The sequence below is a fragment of the Talpa occidentalis genome, unplaced genomic scaffold (assembly GCF_014898055.3).
Source record: "Talpa occidentalis isolate TD23 unplaced genomic scaffold, MPIMG_talOcc4v2.1 talOcc4.8, whole genome shotgun sequence".
NCBI classification, from domain to species: domain Eukaryota; kingdom Metazoa; phylum Chordata; class Mammalia; order Eulipotyphla; family Talpidae; genus Talpa; species Talpa occidentalis.
Genome location: NW_023605194.1, coordinates 65875449 through 65895930, shown reverse-complemented (window position 1 = coordinate 65895930; position 20482 = coordinate 65875449). Strand labels below are relative to the sequence as shown.

At 46.1% G+C, this 20482-nt stretch overlaps 1 protein-coding gene across 1 annotated transcript in view; it reads right to left on the bottom strand.

Annotated features, from left to right (window-relative positions):
- PI4KA (phosphatidylinositol 4-kinase alpha) overlaps window positions 1-20482 on the bottom strand; it is a 159908-nt gene that overhangs the window by 14301 nt on the left and 125125 nt on the right. Inside the window, exons 24-39 of the mRNA XM_037497929.2 lie at window positions 17407-17477; window positions 17199-17323; window positions 15967-16048; window positions 15634-15717; window positions 14558-14647; window positions 12403-12522; window positions 10026-10118; window positions 8354-8510; window positions 7993-8120; window positions 3478-3636; window positions 3056-3207; window positions 2586-2693; window positions 1909-2036; window positions 675-794; window positions 447-526; window positions 143-336 (exon numbers count right to left, since the gene is read on the bottom strand). Of these exons, the coding sequence (XP_037353826.1) occupies window positions 143-336; window positions 447-526; window positions 675-794; window positions 1909-2036; window positions 2586-2693; window positions 3056-3207; window positions 3478-3636; window positions 7993-8120; window positions 8354-8510; window positions 10026-10118; window positions 12403-12522; window positions 14558-14647; window positions 15634-15717; window positions 15967-16048; window positions 17199-17323; window positions 17407-17477 (1891 nt within the window). The remainder of the gene's footprint in view (window positions 1-142; window positions 337-446; window positions 527-674; window positions 795-1908; window positions 2037-2585; window positions 2694-3055; window positions 3208-3477; window positions 3637-7992; window positions 8121-8353; window positions 8511-10025; window positions 10119-12402; window positions 12523-14557; window positions 14648-15633; window positions 15718-15966; window positions 16049-17198; window positions 17324-17406; window positions 17478-20482) is intronic.

Here is a 20482-nt window from a genome sequence, read left to right as displayed (position 1 = left end):
TGCACAGAAGGATTAGGTGAGTATCTGGGGCAAAGGATGGACCCCTAAAAAAATTGCCTCCTTGAAAGTGACCACGCCACACCCCTCTCCATTCAGGTGCCTTGGCAAGGCCGTCACCAGGCAGGTGTGACCTAGGGCCCACCTGGCTGGCAGCTGCACGGCCAGGTATGGAGAAATGCTCCAGGCAAGGTTCACATTGTCCTTCCATTGCTTCTCACTCAGGCTGATGTACTTAGACCTCCAGTTGGCCACACTGTTCTCTCCGGCCTGGTCCAGCTCCAGTTCTGGGGCTGACAGTGGGTTGTACCATGTGATGAGACGCTCAATCTCAGTGGCCTGGCAAGATGAAACAGATACTGATGAGCTTTCTGTGTGTGCCCTATGCCAATGTGCTCACCTCCCCAAGGACTGCGGGCATGAGGTGGGTGGCGTACCCAAGGGCTTACCAGTAGGGACAGCAGCAGTGTCCGGCGCTTCATGTAATACTTATGCAGCTGGGAGCCTCGGTTGGTTTTCTTAGACATGCCTGGGAAGTAAAAGAGATGGCACAAATGTGTTATTCAGAGGCCACTGGCCCACCCTTTCTAGAGCCTTGAGAAAGCTGTCTTTCAGTGGTCTGCTTGCTAAGACGGCAATTCAGACCCAAGGGACTTATCAGTAAACCTCCAGCCAACCTGACTTCTTGGAGATGGTCGACATGCCACTGGACAGGGGGTAGGTGTTGATCCAGCCTTGTGTGGCCTGTTGGCGAGAGCCAACTGTTATATCCAGGTTGCTCCGGGTGTCTTGATTATCTGTGGGCAAACACATTATTGTTTCTATAATGCAGCACCTGGATTTCCACCAGAAGTAAAGCAATCAGTGGAGCAGTAGGCAATTTCAAGAGTTCAAGAACTGATAGAGAAGAACTTTTCATAGAGCCTGAATGTAGGAGCAGGGAGGGAGAGAGAAGGCTGATGACTGCTTTGCAGAACAAACCTTGGGAAGTTCTTTACTTAGCCATTCTATTGGAAAGTTTTGTAAAATTTATTTTTTTTGTTCCTATCCTTTAGAATTGGAAAAAAAAAAAAAACAAAACTGGAGTGGCTGATCATCTTAGCATGTGCCAACAGTAATCTGGTCTCTAGTACCATGCTGTCCTTTAACACAATGATGGTTGAGGTGGCAGGTAAGGGGTTTGCCCTTTTCTGAGTACAGTCCGGAATTCAAGAGAGAATCACTGTGCCAGCCAGCTTTTTCATTTTTCTTTCGTTTTCCTGTTAGTGGGGTTGTCAGCTATGGATCTGCTCAGCTCTGATTTGTGGTTCATATGACTATGTGCTCAGACAGACAAGAACATCATTTTATCTTTTGGAAGTGAGCTGCTTGTTTATACATCAGTGCCTTTCCCTTACTTGTTCTCTTCCCTATCCAACCTACAAGCTGTAGTCACCTCTTCCAGAAACCATCCCTGGTTGTCCATCTGCAGTGGGCCAAGTGTCTGACCTTCAGCCATGCTCCCAAGACCCCTCATGCTGAAATTATCTGTCCATCTGGTTGTCTCCTACCAGATGACAACAGACCATGCTTATTCATCTTGGCAGACCAGTCTTAGTGCAATACAGGCCATCAGACACAGCGTCAGATATGAGTAGGTGCTTGTAAACTGAGCTAGTACTGGGAGTAATCACACTTGATGGTGTCTGCTTCATGCTCCTCAGCCTGGTCAAAGGAGACGAAGTGACCAGGCAGGTTTTAGGCCTCCAGAGACCATGCAGCATGGCTGAGGCCAGGGCTCAGTGGGGCCCCAACTGCTCTTCTGACCCACTTCCTACAGGGCTGGCCACCGTGCACCTCTATCCTTTCCACCCCACTGCCTTCACCCTACCACCTGTGAATAGTTGCAGTTCAAGGACAATTCATAATTACCTGGGGGAACAAGCTGGCTGGCGGTGAGGTACTTCTTATCCGAGAACATAGCAGTCCAAAATTTAATCATTATGCTTATGTCTTCACGCAGTCTTTTTTCTCCTTGAGTAGGGAACTTTGGGGGACAACTTCAAACAAACACAAAAAGACAAGAGTTGAGTAGAGTAACTGGAATCAGGACTAGAAGTCAGCTTATACAGAGCAATGAGAGGTGATGTGAGTAGTCTGACAATGGCAAGAGGTTAGCCCAGAACTGGCCATCAACAACAACAATCTCACTTATCACATGAGAAAGTAGTATTTTCAGAACCCTCCTATGACTACCTTACCACTGAGCTCAGGAGCTCCAGGCTGAACAGTGTACAGATCATGCAACTGCAGCTGCTCTATGTAACAAGAGTTACACTTGCAAAGCACCAGGCAGCAAGTATTTTCATGTTCACATGAACATGAAAGATAAAGGGGATGCACTTAATTTCTCAAATCACTTTAAATGAGGAAAGATGTGTATGTATCCTATAGGGAGGCTAGCTCTAAGTACACACACAGAAATACCACAGTGCTGAGGATACTCCAATCCAGTCAGGGGAAGCATACACCAGGCAAACTATTTTCTCCTGTGACTTCCTGGAAGTCCTGGCGATGCCAGGCAATGCACAGTACCCCTGGGGGAGTACCTGAAGTAGTCAAAGGCGGTGGAGTAGATCTTCTCTCGGAGCACATTGCGGATGGTTGCGTTTGGAACCACGTCAGCATGCAGGAGGGACAGCCCCAGGGTCAGCAGTCTATGTGAGAGCACGGCAGAGGGCTGAGTCAGAGGCACCCTGGCCTGGGCAGGGGAAGGATCTAAGGGTGGGATCTAAGGGTGCTGGTGCCATGTAAATCACTTGGCCCCTGAGTTCAGAGTATTTCCAGACGACAGTGTGCTGGGGACCAGGACTGCGGCATCAGTCAGTGATGCAATTGACAAATTTCCCAACCCTGGATGGCATGGTGGTGTTCACTGGTGTTCAGTTCTCCTCAGGGAGACCTGCATGTACTGGGGACAGTTTCTGGTGAAAAATGATCAACTATAGGAAAAGTCCCATGGAGAGAGCCCCTGTTACCAATGACTCAGATAGCCCCTCCCTGGAGGAGAGCCCCTCACTTGAAGCGGGGCCCGATGGCCGCCACATGCCGGTTCATGCTCCCTTTGGCCCCACCGATGTTCAGGGACATGGAACGCTGCAGTAGGCTGGAGAAGATCTCTACTTGGTCAGAACTGCAGTACTTGGCAATCTCAAACCGCTGCACCAGGAACTAAGTGAGAAGCAGACAAGCTGGCACCTGGCTAGCTTACCCGCAGAGCCACCACTGTGGCTAGCTGGGAAGGGGTTCCAGGCCAACAAGAGGGCTGATGGGGGAAGCAAACAATAAATGGCCCTAGGGATATGGCTGGAAAGTCATTTACACCCTCCCCTCAAGCAAGGCAGTCTTAAAACCCGGAACCCCTGCTTACTGGGCTACTAGTTTCAGGGAGAGTTCCACCCCTAAAATTAGACAGGAGAGCAGTTGGGGTGAGGCACATACATCAATCCAAATATAGTGAGGTGTCACTTCAGGGGCACAGGGCTTGGGCTGACTTGCTTCTGATGCTGCCAGAGGGTCAGCTTCCTTTATTTCCGCAGAAAACAGGCCAAACTTCTGCTCCACTGTCATCTGCCAGGCCCCTGACATCTCCCGCATAAACTACAAACACACAGTGACTGTTAGTTCCTCTGTGAAGCATAGAAAGGTGATTGGTCTTAAAATTGTGAATGACTATATGCTCACTGAATAAAATTCCAAAAACTAGGAAAGCATGAAGAAAAAGGTTAGGATCATCCATGAACCCACCTTCCAGCCTTTTTCCCAAGAAGCCCATTCTTAAAATATCACCAGGCCACATTCAATATGTCCTGCTACATGGTGCCTGCACACTGGAGAGGTGCCCAGTGCTGTGTGGGCTCTTTACAAACACTACGTGGCAGAAGCTACCTAATGATACTGAAAGCCAGCTGTGGTTCCTGAGGCAAGACTGTGGCTTGGAGCCTCCCTGCTGACAAGAGTGGAACTGGATTCTGGCTCCAGAACCCAGCCCCAGCCCACATGGGCCCTGCCTTCCACCTTCAGCCTGCTAACCACGCCTGGGGAATAACCTGGGAGCTGAGTGGGGTTTTACAACCACCACTGGGCCAGGCAAGTGGTTTGGTGGGGATGGTGTTCGCTGGTCAGTCAGACTCATTTGGGCCCCCTTCCCTGAGGGGTTAGATGGAGCAGAGCAGTGGCCTAAAGGTACATGGATGCTGCAGAGAAATGTGGTGCCAGTTTATGCTTGGCAAGTACCCACAGTTTACAAGTCAAGCAGGGGGAGATATGGTGCCCAGGTAAGTGTTTCTGTCCCTGTTCTGGACACAGGCAGCAACTTCAAGGGTATCCAGGCAATCCAGCAGAGATGTGGCAACTAAAGCTTGGTACAAGGGGTGGATGCTCTGGCTCCCTGCCCAGTATCCTCCCCTCTTTCCTTCCTACTGGTTTGGTTTGGGTTTGGTTAATCACAAGTATCCTCACCTAGAACTCTGCTGATTGGTATGGCCACAGGTTCTCATTAGCACGAATGATCAGGGAGATGTCAAGTGGGTAAGGGCCTGTGGAGAAGGTCAGGATCAGGGCAGCTAGTGCTGGTATCTCACCCTCTGCCCCTTCCTGGCCAGGGCCTGAGGGATGTGGGAATGGAGTGTGAGCAAGACAAACACAACCATTTGGTCTACTGCAGGGTCACGAATGACAAGAAAATCAAGCTACAGACACTGGACACTGATCACTGCTAAAAGAAAAGTCATGACGAGGCTTGAAAGAGTGAATGTGAGCATGTGTGACATTTTAGGTAGGGTGACCAGGAAAGCTAGGGGAGAGCTAAGACAAGCCCTGGGGGAGACACAGGAGTGAAGCATGTGGCTATCTGGGAAGAGCACTTCTAGGAGAGGGAGTAATCTAAAGCAGGAACATACTCAGAAGGCAGGGGCAACAGGCACCGAAGTACCCTACCGCGGGGCAAGCAAGGAAAGCAGAGGGAAATAAAGTCGAGGTAGAGGACCTTCAGGGTCACAGACGCAAGTCTGCCCTCTACTCTGAGTGAGCAGAGGGTGGCACTGACAGGTTTGGATCACACGAGGGACCTGATTTGACCTGTTGTATGACCTGTTCTGCATGTGCAGAAGGTGGTGTGGAGATGGGGGCGGGGGAAGGAACAACAGGGAAGGAACAACAGGCTCATGGGCTGCCTCCCTAGTCCATGGGAGAGAAGGAGGAGGCTGGGGCCAAAAGCCGTTGGGATGCCTGGAATTAGTCAGATTCTAGATGCATTTTGAAGGTGAAAGACAAATCTGAGAGGATTTGCTGAGGATCATTTGTGGGAAATGCAAAAAGGGGGAGGGGGTCAGAAATGGCTTTAAAATGTTGTCTGAGCAGAGGGAAGGAGTAGGTTGGCATTTATAGAGGCTAGGAAACAGACAGGTTTGGGTCAGTATGGGCCTCATTCATTTGTTCTGGGTCATGCACTTGAGCACCAAACTAAGACATCAAGTTCTTTTGCATCCTCGTGGGATATAGGAAATAAAGAACACTCATAAGGAGTGTTTTCATATGGAAGTGAGACCAATAAACTTGCTAAATAATCATCTCCCCATGAAAGCCAAATCCAGCAAAAATGAAAAATTAAAAGACCAGAATTCAACAATACAAAAGACACAGGAACAAAAGTTGAAAGGTCTCCCAGACATTGCTGGGCTCGGACAGCAGGCCCATGCAGAGGCAGAGAAGGGAAGTAAGAGGAAAACAGACAGCCTTCAGAGCCACACTAACAGCAAGAGGTGGCTATTTAAAAAAAAAAAAAAAAAAAAAAAAAAACTACAAAAAACAAAACACACACACACACGTGTCTGTGAAAACACTGGGGAGTGGTGTCTGAAATCTGATTTACAGAAAGGATTTAGAAGCAGTGAGTGAGGCCATGGGCCAGTGCTGAGTCTGGTACAAGTAGGTGAATGAGGCCTGCCAAAGGCCCACAGACCTGAAGCCAGCCCAACTACTGGTGACGGAGGGGCAAGAAGGGCAGACCATAGTCTGAAAGGCCCAAATGAAACAGCAATTTTCCTGTCAGGAAAATCCTTCCATGACCCCCTCTCCCAATATAAAATTAATTGAAATATAGAGATACAGAGAATTTCAGCAGAAAACTACATACTATATATAAGAAAGAAAAACCCTAGAACTGAGAATTATAAGATCTGAAATAAAATAAAAATGTGATAGTTTAGAAGAACAAATGAAGCATCAGAAATATCAGTAAAATGGAAGACGGGCCAATTAAAGTGAACGAAAATAAAAGTGGGGGGTGGGGGTGGTAAAGAGTCAATGCCAAGAATGTCAATGACATTTAGGACAATATCAAGTCATCAATATTTGTGAAAATGAAATCCCAAAATGAGAAGATTGGGGAAAAATATTGGCCTAAAACTTTCTCAGTTTGATAAAAACCCCTGTATCTCTAAATTTAAGTTCAATGAAGCCCAAGAGAAAACCACACCCCTAAGCACATCATAGTCAAATTACAAAAAAATCAAAGAAGATAAAGAGAAGCATCCTAAAAGCCAAAAGAGAACAGCAGCAGCACATACTGAGAAACAATGATAGAAATGACAGCTGACTTCTCCCCCAGAAACAAGCAAGACAACAGATAACAGAAGATACATTCAATAAGCAAAAAGCAGCCATATAACAGTCAACCTAGGATCCTATATTCAGGAAAAATATCAGTAGGCATTAAAAAATGAAGGTGAACTAAAGCTTATCACAACAGACCTGCTCTACAGGAAATGCTTTAGGCTGAAGAGAATGATGGCAAATTTATATCTACAGAAGACTTGGAGAATTAAAAAGGAAAATTCTTGGATAAATTTATAAAGCTTAAAAAAATCCTCTTGACTTTTAGAACAGAAAAAAACAGTTTTATAAGGTATAAAACACATGCAAAAGTTAAAAGGATGAAAATAAAACATAAAGGTTGACAGGGAGAAAAACGGACACATGACAGTAATAACAGTGCAGGGCTGTTGTGATAGAATCCACCCCCCAAGAGTAATAGCTGCCATCTCAATAGCAGTCAGTGTTCACTGTTCCCATAGGTCTTGGGCAGCCTCTCTGAAGAGAATGACCAGCACAATGACCACAGCCCACTTTAATTCCACATAAAGAGGGTCCAGGAACCACTGGTATGCCAGGACCCCAACTATTTTCTCTCCTGGTAGGCAGGGGCAAGCACCTCTCCCTGATCAGTAATCTTCCACAGAAGTCAACTGATACAAAAGATTTCTTCAAACTCTAAATACTGAGCTGAACACAAACTCCATGTATAAAATACCAGGCAAATGTGAAGAAGTAATGATTATAGCCACTAGCCCCTGCCTGGAACATTCTAATCCCATCTTTCAAAATATTCCAGCTTTTCTCAGTGGACAAAAAAAACAAAACACTCTTTTTGGCCACTTATCCCAACTGACAAAAGAAACGTAAAATTCCATTATCATGAATATAATGAGGCTCTTTGGAAAATAAAATTATTCTAATCAGCTAAAAGGGAATATATAGCGTTCCCGGTGGGCCTTCTCCAGTGCTAACTTCAGAAACATGGACAGAAGGAAAGGGTGCCCCTCCCAAAGCCTGGAGGTCAAGAGAAACATCACTGTGGAGAAACAAGTGTTTCCAATCACATCAGTTGTTGACAGGGTATTTAAAGGACAGTGTCTTCTGCCAAAGAAATGGCTCCCACTACCTAGCTTTTGAGAAATAATAACATCTAGGTACCACTGGGATGCTTTTAACATTAACATAGTCCCTCCAGTCCTGGGATAGTCATGTGCTCGGACATTACTTTGTACATAAGGAAATGGAGCCTTCCAGAGGGGAGGATTTTGCCTGGGATCTCTAAGCTCGTCAGTTGAGGACAGGGACTCTCCATCTCTCATCCTACCCAATCCTCAGGATCTGACACGTTTAGTGTCTTACCGGTACTTCTACTCCATTCTTGCCGGCCAGAAGCCACTCCCAGCATGCCAGAGCAGTCTCCATGCCATGTTCATTGAACATCCGGAGGGGGCCCCAACACAGATGATGGAGAAGCTGTGGGTCACAATCTAGAATCAAACACATACTGTTCAGAGGTTGTTGGAACATGGATTGAATCCAAGGTCTCCAAGAGTCACCATGGCAGTTAGCATCAGCTGGGTCAGCCAGGGCCTTTTACTTAAGCCCACCCACCAGAGGCACCACAGAGATCTCCACTGGAGGAGCTCTATCTTTTCCTTCAGTCAGAACTCCAGCTCCCTAAGAAGCAAACAAGCCCAGAGTTCCCAGTGCCTGTCTTTACCTTTGCTGCTAATAAGCATCGCCGTCAGTTTGAACATGGCCTGCGTGTAATGCTGAGGATTACTAAGGTCTAAAGCTCTATTCAGCTCCTGAACCATCATTTTGTTTAGGTCAGATATCTGGCCCGTGGCATCTGAGAATCGAATCATTCCATACACCTGCAAGAAGGACACATCAGCAGAGGCACATATAATCCAAGTACATAGGTAAGGCCCTGACAACCTCCTGATGGAGGTAGGACTAGCAGGTGCTTCACTGTCCCAAACTCAAGCTTATACATGTAGGGGGTGAGAGCTCATTTTAATGAGGCGACCACTGCTCTCAGATATTCTAAAGAGAAGTTAGGAATGTGTGTTGGTGTTCCTACCATTGTCAACAGTCCTTGAGAGCAGGGACCTGGTCTTGTCATCTTTCTATTCCAGTACTGAACCCCAGGGTCTGCCTCATAGCAGAGAGCAGGGGCTGACTAAAATTTCCTCAGAGCAAATCAATGACTCAAACAAAATCAGTCTATTTTTAAAATTACACATTTTTTTTTTCTACAAGAAAAAGTGGTACTCTCTTGCTTATACAGGAAACTTGACTCCTTCCAAAAACTAGACCTACCCCAAAGACAGACTTCCCACCACCAGCAGGGTAGTCCAAACATGTGAAAGAGGCCTTCAGAGTGATCCTAGCAGCTGGGAACAGAGGGTCAGCAAAAGCTGGGTGGAGCATAGTTCCGCCTGCCAATGCTATAGTGATTGTTGGAAAACACAAGTTGCAGAGATGAGGGGGAGGCAAGTCCCCAAATCAGAACAGGCCACTCCCTGACTTTCAGGTATTTATGGAATGGTATAAACTAGCTTCCATGTTTTACAGATTAGGAAACTGAGGTCGAGATCAGTAAAGCAACTTATCAAGCTCGGATAAACCATGGCGAAGTGGACAAAAGTCCTCACGGTGGAGTCAGCTATTGCTCCCCGTCCTCCTCTGTCCATGTGACTTTGGCAAGTTACTTAATTTGGGTAGTCTTAGTTTATCTGTAAAATTGGAATAACAGTATGTATACCTCACCAACTTCCCTGGATTATGTATGGCCCTCAATGGATATTTTCTATCTTTTAAAAAGAAAAAGCCAGAAACAAGAACGCTTCAGTGTTGTCAGTGTACAAACATGAAGTCATGGGCCTCCCCGGTGGCGCAGTGGTTGAGCGCTGGGTTGCGAAGCTGCCCGCAGCCTCTGCAGCGCCGGTTCGATTCCCGGCTGTTCCTTGGCCACCGGAGGAGGGTCCCACATGGCGCGCAGACCTCTCCTGCCGCCCGCTGCTCCCCTCAGCAGTGTACTTAGGTCCTTCTGCCTGCTCTGCTCCCCGCTCTGGCTCTGGTGAATTCTCTCACCCTCCCGTGCTTCTGACTGTACCCAGTGCTTGTATAAATAAATAAATAAATAAATAAATAAATAAATAAATAAATAAATAAATAAATAATCTTAAAAAAAAAAAACAAAACATGAAGTCATGCTTTTGCAGAGGTAGTGAGTGATTGTCAAAAATGCTCTGGACTGTGCAGATGATCCCAGGATCCCATACCTTCAAGTCTACCTAAGATGAACGAGTTCCACATTCACTCAGATCCCTCTGAGTGATGCTGAACGGCATCAGAGCAAGAGGACAAAAGGATGGGAGAAGTACCTCGCCTGCATAGCGGTTGCGCAAGTTAAGAGACGCCATGAAGTTGGAGTAATCTTTCTTCACACAGGCTGGGCGCTCGGTTAGCTGAGTTGCCTATAGACAAATATTGGTAATTATTTCAGATGATCATAACATGTTTCCTAAACCAAAGTCCAATTAAAAAGTCAAGCTCAGATCTTGGGTTATTAAAAATCTCAAGTGCCATCAAATTAATAAAATGAAATACTTTACAACACCTTGTCTGATATGTTCAATGGAAAAAACACTCTTTAAAGTTTCTCTGGGAGACAGGTTACATGATAGCTTCACTATGCCGTCTTGGCTACTTTCATCCCTGGTGGTAAAAAAACTTAATCACCAAGTTGCTGCAAAAATCACCGTAATTTTTGATGGGAACACCATGAGGTTCATGCTCACTGGGTGTTTCTTCTGTGGGTGTGTGCTGATTTGTAAATGTGACAAAGCTGGCAAAGAGTGACTGAGGTGAGAGCACTGACAGAGCCAGCAAAAGCCAGCAGAGGTTCTGAAACATCCACTGGGGAAACACTCGCAAACCATATACCTTACCCCACTGCCTGCAGCCTCTGCAGCGCCGGTTTGTTCCCGGGCTGCCAGCGAGGGTCCCACAAAAAAAAAAAAAAAAAAAAGATCATATAAAACTGCCTTACACTTCTTGGAGAAGGCATGGCCTTCATCATCAAGCAGACCCACACTGGAACCTGGCTCTGTCACCAACCATAAGACCCCAGGGAAGTCACTAGTCATCCCCAAGCCACAATGTTCTCCCCTATAAAGTTGGGGTATAAATAGCCCTCTCATAAGCTGTATGGGAACTCAACAATGTCCACACAGTCCTGGGGCAGTAAAGGACATTAGGGGGCACAGGCCAGCTTCCTCCCTTTATACCTGCTCCACTGTTCCAGTTCATAAACTGAGGTGCAATGAGAAACTCCACAGAGGTTTTCTCTCTTAATTTTCTAGACAGGTGAACCGCTGGCCTGAAATCACGCTCCTGGTACTGTCCCCTAGAGCCCACTCTTCCCTCTGCAGGCTGTGTGATGGGGAGACATCATTTGGGAGGCCGGTGGGCTCCTATACTTTCCCTGGAGCAGAGGCACCTTAGCAGGATAGCTAGCACACTCAATCAGAACACATGATAAAAAAGCACTCTTTCTTCCCTAGCAAAAAACAACAAATATCTTATTTTCTGAGGAAAAGAGGTAAATCTTTTACACAAAATTGACTCTCACAAGTGAGGTGGCAAAAGCCTAAAAAAAGATTACCAGTGCCATACAACATTCTTAGTTTTTAAGGGCTACTTCTGGTCTCCGCTTGTGTCTTCAAAGTGTGGAAAGAGCCAGACCGGGAAGTTGATTCCATGCCAGCAGCCACTGCCACAGTCGGAAGAGCTGGGGATGTGCAAGTGCAGGCTGGCCTGGCTTTGCTGACCATGTTTGCAAAGGCTGAGGTTTCCAGAGAATCTCTAGGTAAGAATTCCGACACTGACATGAGGTTTCCTTTGGCACTGCCATAGGACCTCGTGGAGGCCAAGGACATTCAGTCTGCCTAACGGGCTCCTTTCCTCCTGCCAGGGTTGTGAGAAGTCAGAGGGTGGTCCTGAGACCCTTCTTCCCAGGTGCTCAGCCTCAACTCCTCCATTGTATCATCTCCTAAGAAACAGGTGGGTAGCCTCCCTCCACCCCACCCAAGAGAAGAGTTTAGAAGTACAAAAGGTACACATGGCCATGCTTGATTCAGATGGGCTATCAGAGACCCTGGGCTGAGGCTGAGGGTGGGAGACACCAAAATGTGATGCTGCCAGTCAGATCAGCCCTTGTTAACCATGTGCTTTGATCCCAAGCTCTAATTTAATCCAGAAAGTTCTACTTAGTGGACATGCTGCCCTCTAAATTAATCTCCAGCAGGACAAGGCAAAACTGAAGATATGTATGTGCAGTTCAGCACCTACTGAAACAGGACTACGAGAAGGCCCAGCAAAGCTTTCAGATCAGCATGACTCTAACACAAAGCTATCCATGTCTAACAGAAATCAATTTCCTTCCTTGCAGATGTGGACAAACATCTCAATCTGCTTGAGAATCTAGCTGAGATCTCCATCAATCCATAGAGTCAAAACAGAAGCATAGTAAGGGAACATGTGATTTAATGACCAGGTCTTCTCTGAACCTGGGGATTTCTTACCAGATTCTGATCTGCTGACTGGCACTGTGAGCATTCTCAGGCATATAGCATGAGTGCCAAGTGCCTTTTATGCAAAGCTACTGTGAGAAGCCCAGAGCTTTTCATCAGAGGCTCCCCTGACGCTGTGACCCTGCCACAGACAGAGAAGCACCGCTTCCCCAGGAGGCACACATACCCCGAGAGTAGTGTTCTGCTTGTTGTAGCCGGCAAAGTGAAGGATGCTCTCAGTGGCCATGGCCAGCCCCGTGTGCTGAGAAAGTCCTGAGACCCAGTTTTGATGTTTGTTCAGATATTCCTGAAAGAGGAAAAAATGCTATTTTGCTTTAAAGGAACAATCAGTGCTTTATAATATATGAGACAGTAGAGCAAACACTGGTTCTAGTGCTGGACTCAACCCTTACTAACAACTGCGGCACCCTCAGCAAGTGAGAGCCCCTCTGTGACAGACCGATCACGTGTGAATGAGAATGACGCCTGAGTGGCTGTCACACAATCAATGTGAAAGGACTGCTCATTTCAGCAGATCTTTGTTGAGCATCTGCCACTTGCCAAGTGCCGCGCCAACTGCTGGGAAACTCAGGCACTTGCCCTGGTTCTGCTGCTGCACCCCTGCTGTGAAGGGGTGGCATGACAGACAGCAGGAAGGCAAGAGCAACTGACTGGGACTGCCTAGCCAACATGTGGAAGAGGCTGCTAGGTTAATGGCATACCTGAAAGAGTGTGGAGATGTGAAGAGGCCTCCTCCTCTGGGGACCTTAGGATTCAGGGGTCAGCATGGCAGGAATAGCAAGTAGAAGAGGCAAGATGGTCCAGGCCAGGCCTCACATGGAGGGTGAAGGGGTTGACATAACCCCCTCTTAGGAAAATGCACATTCACTCACAAAACTACACCATTGGTTTTGGAGGGTTCCCAGAAGCCCAGAAACTCAACCATGGATCACATGGTGATGGGAAGTGACTCATGAGCATGTGCAGCAGGGAGGTACAATGAGTAGATTTGCTTAACTGAGCTAATGGGGTGCAAGGGAAGGAAAAAGGATGGCCAGGGGTAATACCAACGAGATGAAATAGGAGTACTGAAAGCACTTCATTTTTCATTTTTCACTGACTTCTTAGGCCAAGCCTGAGAAATGGCCAAACCAACAGCCCTACTGACCCCCTTTTGGTCCATTGAGCCCTTCCAGGACTGAAAGAGAACATCTACTCTTTAGACTATAGGACCTAAGGCCCCTTTCTGCTATAGGAACCAAATATGAACAGTTTGAGGAAACAACCATAATTCCACATACACTAGTGTACATACAGGATTACTAGAAGTTTGTCAAGCAATAGGCATAGCTTAGTTACAAAGCCCGCCTTTATCCAGCTTAGCTGAAAAAATCTGCTCAACAGAGGACTCCATCTTTTTCATTGCCCCAACTGCTCCACCCTCACTGCTCCAATACCTTTGTGGAAGGAGGAACTTTATGGCAACCCTAGGCAAAAGTGATGGATTCATGCAAAATGTATTTTCTTTTTGTTTGTTTTTTCAAAATGTATTATCAAACCACCTCCAAGGTTCTTGGGATTAGCTGTTCTAGCCTTCCTGGATCCCACACCTAGAAACTCTTGGCAGCTAGCTTTATCTTGACAAGTATTGCTGACATCAACTTCACAAGCCAAATTTTCTCTAGAGGCATTTTCCTTATTTTTATTCCCTTTCAAGATGAGTTTTTCTATTTTCATATTGAGGTATTTTTGTTCCATCTCTTCTTAACTGTCTTCAGAACAACAGTTCATCTTGTATTCATTTGCATTTATTTACAAGTCATGGATCTGGTTGGAATGCACATGTACAACACGTGCATCCTAGGCAGACTTCTAATGGGACATGAGTCCCAACTTTGTTTTTGCTTTAGCAACCTCACTCCATCCTCTGCACTTGATGGAGGTGCACTCCACCTTTGAAATTGTTGCTACTGCTGGCCTGGCAGATCTCCCAGCCCACCATATTGCCCCTGTCCATCTTGCAAGCAGCCCCAAATTCTGCCAGAGACCTGGCACTTTGCCTGCTATGAGTGGACAGGCCCCCTCTGTCCACCTGCTCATGGAGCACTGTACCTGCCCTCCTCACCCCTGACCAGCATACTGATCCCGCCCCCGCCAAGGTGTTTCTAGTGCAGATCAGCCTCTAGGGTTTCTAATATTCTCAGACACTGGACTAATGTTTTAGGTTCCTAGGATTCACACTACTGATGTTTGTATCTTGAGCTGGTTGTGTCTGTACAAAGTTCTTTGGACAGATGCAAAGAACTTATCAAGATTGTTGTTTGATTATTTCAAGAAAGTACCTGTAGGTGAGACTTGGTGACTGTAGGCGCCCACTTCATCGCCTCCTGTAGGATCATTCCACAGCGTGCAGCAAAGTCCTTCACAATGCTCTGAAAGACAGTTTGACCGATCAAGGTCAGTTTCTGGGCTGTTAGAGCACAGTCCGCTGCATGTCACAGTTAGTTACTGTTATGGGCTGATCCGTACCTCCAAAATCCACATGTTGAAGCTCTAACCCCTTAGTACCTCAGAATGTAACATTATTTGAAGTCAGGGTCTTTAAAGAGGGTCATTAAAATGAGCGCTAATCTAATCTGACTCATGTCCTTGTAAGAGGAGGAGACTAGGATACAGTCTGGCACCAAAAAACAATGTCTGCCAACATTTTGACCTTGGATTTCTAGTCTCTAGAATTATGAAAAAATACATTTCCGTAGTTTAAGCCACCCAGTCTGTGCCACTTTACTACAGCACCCCTAGCAAATAAGTAAGTAACTATGTTCTGACAGTGACAGGAAAGTCCTCACTTAACATCATTGGTAGGTTCTTGGAAAATGAACTTTAAGTCAAACAATCTATAATGAAAAAAGGTCCTCAAATAAAAGTTTACTCAACATTAAGCCGGAATTGTTTTTTTTTTCCCTCACTAGTGTATCATGAAACAATGTTGAATGAAATGACATTAATTAAGGAACTGTTATATTTATTCCCTTTCCCACGGGACAGAACAAAGCCAGCCATGTTACTCTACCATGATCACAAAGAGGCACACCTTGGAGCAGTGAGGCTCATATGAAAGTCATGTGTGCTCAATGCAGCCTTGAGATGCTAGCAACTGACAGTAGCTAAAAACCTCTTGTGTGGCTGGACCACGAAGAGCAGTTGACTTAGCATGGCTGAGCAGTAAGAGCAAGCACGGCAGATAAACCTGGGAGTGAGTCAGCACCCTGATGCAGAACTGCAGTGTCCTCAACTATAGGATGGGACCTACATCGTTCACTCTGCAATCTACTGGGAATTGATTGACATAACATACAGAATGTGCCAGCCCAGACAAACTCACAAGATGGCAGTGAAAATGATCCTTCCAGCATACCTCTCGGGCTTCATAAGTGTCAGGAACAGTGATCCGGTAGGGGGCATCAGGGATGTCGTAGTAAGGTTGATCCTTGTGAATATCCTGAAAGCACAACAGGACTCCCTCTTCCAAACCAACTCACATGAGCGGCCGCTGCAAGTTGTGCCTCTTGCCAATGCTGGGTGGCAGAACATGTCCCCCTCCCTACCCGTCACCACTGTCAGCTCTAACGGCCTCCAAACCTGCTGTAGCTTACAGGGAAAGGTCCAGTGGAATGTGGAACTCCTAGCCCCAGTTTGGCCACTTGTAGCACAAATCAGGATCAGGTATGTGGTGGGCGGGGATACTCACTGCACTCAGAGACAGTGACAGGGTCTGTAGGATGTCCAGCATGGTCTTCAGCACTGTCCCGCTCCAAAGCAAGTGAGGAAATCTGCACAAAGAGCCACTTCTCAGGGCACAGGAGCCAAAACTCCAAGGAAGCTGCATTCCTTAAAGAGCTACCTAGGAGGGTGAGCCCCACCTTCTCTTGCCCAGCTGAGAGTCAGAACAGGTCATGAGGCTCTGAAGCTGGGTGCCCAGTCCAGTGGTTCCCAGACCCCTGTCAGTCCCACTCCTTGGGCCAAACATTGTCAGAGACAGCCCTAAGCAACCTATTCCCAACTTGACATGGTTATGCACTAGGAAAACCGCACTGATATTAAGGCTGCTAAGATGATCCCTTCAGTGATCATCTTCAATTTCAACCAAGGCTCCCAACTATTTTCTTCCACATCGTGGCACAAGTAGAGAATTGGGAGTATTTGTATGATAGGCTAGGATAAAGAAAAGAAGCTACTCCCCAGGGCTGAGATGGTCTGTGTCTGCACAGCTGTGGTTCATCATGGTCCACTGCTTGAGAGGCCCAGCTCAGACACCACACACGTGCTGGATGTGCCCTCTGACTCTGCCTAGATCCTACACACCAGCATCACAGCAGGTTCCAGAACTCCTGCACACCTGTGGGGAGCTGTGGGCAGGCCCAGCATGGCTATTTGCTGCCTTTCGCCTTCACACTACAGAAAGGCTACCCCAGTCCACCTTTGAGGGTTCCTGTCTATGGCAGGGCATGACTGATGAGAGCCTGTTTTGGTGCCCAGCAGAAAGCCTAGAGTTGGAAAGGGTCAATGTGGGCTTTACTTCCTTAGCCCTCTGTCTTGGTCCTAAGCCAAAACACAGTACTTTGGATGGTTGTGAGCTCCCAGAGAGGGTCTGCACCAGGTGTGGGTGAGCGAAGACTCACCAAAAAGGGTGGAGTTCAAAAATACAGGGATATTACCCTCTGACCAGGAGGTGTACTGCTAAGTAACACTGACAATTCAGAATAAGTGGAGCTCTGGGGACTAAAATTCAAGCTCTGCAACAAACTCACCAATATTCTTTGAGAGGCTACCTTGCCCTTTGAGAGTTTTAATTCTGACTCCATTTTTTCCCAGGGCTGATTAACTAAAGATGATTATTCTCTTTATTCAAATCTAGAAGTTTATACACACACACACACACACACACACACACACGGAGCACTGAAAGGAAAACAAGCTTACTTATCTACCAGACCAGAAAGATACTTGTCCGCCACCCTCCGTATCCTCTTGTGAATGTGGTTGAAGTTCACCAGGAGAAACTGTGCATGTCGCTCCAGCTCCTCTTCATTCTCCTTGGTCTTTGCCTGAAGAGTCAGAAGAGACAGGTACAACAGACGCCTTCTCCATGTCCCTGGCAGCACCATACTTGTACTCCAACAAGGCTTACTTTATCAGCCATCATGTTCAGGAAGGCATCAAATACTTTGTCTGCGACGGCAATCACACACTGCATCATCCCTGAAACGCAGAGGGGGTTTCTTTTGGTCAGAAGCATCCACAGAAAGGGGGCTATTCCAGGTATCGATACTTTCAAACATTTTGTTTGGAAGTGATTTTTCCTTTCTTTTGGAATTGCAGAGAAAACAAGAGTTCCCACAGACTCTTTCTCCAGCTTCCTCCATTAGCATCTCTTTTATCAGAAGTAAGTAACAGACATTGATCCAACACTACCACCTAAACTTCAGGCTTTACTTGGACTTCCCTTTTTCCCACCAATGTCCCTTTACTGTTTCAGGATGCCATATGTAATTTACTTATCATGTCTCCTTGCTCTCCCCTTATGTGTGCTGACTCTTCAGTCTGTACTTGACTCTTATGATCTTGACACTTCTGAAGAACCCAGGTATTTTGTAGTATGTCCCTCAACTTAGGTTTGTGTGATGCTTGCTTATGATTAGACTCAGACTACAGGACTTCTGGGAAAACTCCACAGAGATGAAGTCCCTTCTTGTCACACCTTATTGGGGTATGTGTGAAAACAGAATCCCCCAGTGCTGGTGAAGCTGACCTTGACTGCTTAAGTACAGTGCTGTCTGCCAGGTTTCTCACTATCCAGTCAACATTTCTCCCTTCCCATTCTCTACTTTTTAAAAACTCTCTGGCTTTAAACTTTAAAAACAAATTACTGAGGGCCTCCCTGGTGGCGCAGGTGGTTGAGCACAGCGCTATGAAGCTGTCCGCAGCCTCTGTAGTGCCGGTTCAATCCCCACCGGCGAGAATCCCACATGGCAAGCAGACCTCTCCTGTCTCGCCCACTGCTCCCCTCAACAGTGTACTTCGTCAGTCAGCCTGTTCTGTTCCCGGCTGTCTCTGGTGAATCCTCTCACCCTCCCGCACATCTGGCCTGTACCCCGGCTCTTGTATAAATAAAATAAATCTTTAAAAAAAAAAAATCACTGAGCCAGTCCACCTTTGGGAATGTGTGAATTAAATAACCATCTCCTGAAGAGAATCTGTGGGCTTAAGTTCAAACCACCACAGTAAATTGGGAAATATTTTGGGGAAGATACTTGAGGTTATGCATTTCTCTTTAAACTTCTGTCCAACTAAACTAATCATCAATTGGGGGAAGGGATGTCTCTGCTTCTAGAAGTTACTATGGTTCTCACAGGGATTTTCTATTACCCTCATTCTTTCCACTTTCAATAACGAGAATTCTATAAAGAACATCTGTTCTTCTTTCTTCATGTTTTATTTATTCAATCATTGACCCATCAATCAATGTGGACTCATAGATGCTTATTGCAATCACTGGGTTCATCCAATAATATCACCCTTTATTTTGATGTTCAAATTATTCCATCTTTGGACAATGGGAGTCCTTTCAGGCTGGCTCCTTTGTCTTTGTGACATGTTTACATACTTTTTCTTTTTCTTTTTTTTTTTTAAAGCACAATCTTATTTTCTGGTGCTACAAGGTGCCCCAGGTTCACCTTGCATTTTTCCCTGCCTCAACCCTCCCTAGAATCAATCATTTCCCTCTGGAGCCCTCATTCCTTTTATTGAAGAATGATATTTAGAAAACAAAATCTGGGCAGTGGGCGTGCTTCTTGCTACTGGGGTACAAAGCAGATTTTAAAAAGCAACTGCGCACTGTGAGAATAGTGCAGATGAAAGAACTGTTATAAATGCCAACTGATCCTACACAATGCTTCCACCTTACCCAATGTCCTTATCTGGCATAGCTAAATGACAAGGTTGCAAGGCCAGCAGGGCTGAGAGCTCAGGCAGGTACTATACCTCTGCAGCCCAGGTCAGCAGAGTCTGAAACATAAGTAAGTATCTCATAGGTATTTTTTATGAAGATAAATGGACTCCAACAGTTCTCATAAACGTAAAAAGTGATCACTGTGACCTAGACAAATGCCCAAAGCTAGAGACAGGTTGCTTTCTAAAAGGCTGGGTTTTGAGGGTGAAATCTTATTTTGAGGAGCGTATACATTTAGAGTATCATTTTTACATATAGCTCTTAAAATGAAACTATATGTTCCCAATAAATAACAATTAGGTAGTGGTCAGATGCCAATCATTATCACATAGTAGCAACTGCAGAGTCACTTTCCTTTCTGCGCTGAAGGTTGGCCCTGGATTAATGGTGTATTGAATAACTGGGCAGCTGGCAGGTGAGCAGCAGATGCTTGTGCTCACCTGCTTGTATTGCAGGAACACATGGAGGCTTAACTAACGCCTGTACAGAGGAAGAGCCAAGGCCCCACTATGAGTGCTGCTAGATGTTTATGTCTTTCCTGATCAGTTATGAAAATTCATGAGTAACATATATGCACAAAGACATTTCTTTCTCACCTTTCATGCGTTAGGAGGGAAAAGGTGGGAAGTAAATTCAACAGGTACCTATTTATTGGTTTAACCTAAGTACCACACTCAGATCAAAAACACATTAATTCATTCAAAATTATGTGGAAGAGTACAGTGTGTGTGTATAAGAGAAAATCAACCTCCAGGGCAATTTGATTTCCTCTGATGACTCAGCAACATAAAAACAGAGCTCAGGAGAGAATGAGAGGTGAGACATCTAGCTTCAGAAAGGTATTCGATTCAGTTTATAGCTATTCCCATTAGAAGGCTGGCAAAATACTATAGATTCTTAAACGTCTAGCAGTTGGCGGGCTCAAATTTCTTCTTGCCTGCTCTCCTTCTAAGAACCAGAGAATATTAATGGGTACCTCAACTGTTCAGCACAAAATAGCTGCCAAATAAACACTGAGTGGATGAATGGAGTGAATTAATGAACAGTTCAGCCAGCGGTCAACCCCACTATAACCCTAAGGGGTTCTGGAATATATGTGAGACCCTCTGAGCATGGGGCTCCCTCTCTCCTGTATTTTGCATCCCTAAAGGGACAAGTTTTGTCCATCCATAGAAACTGTCTGCCTGCACCCTGGTCTTTCCTCCTCACTCCAGTCCTGACCCCCACTGCCAGCAGAGGGAGGTTCCAGAATCTC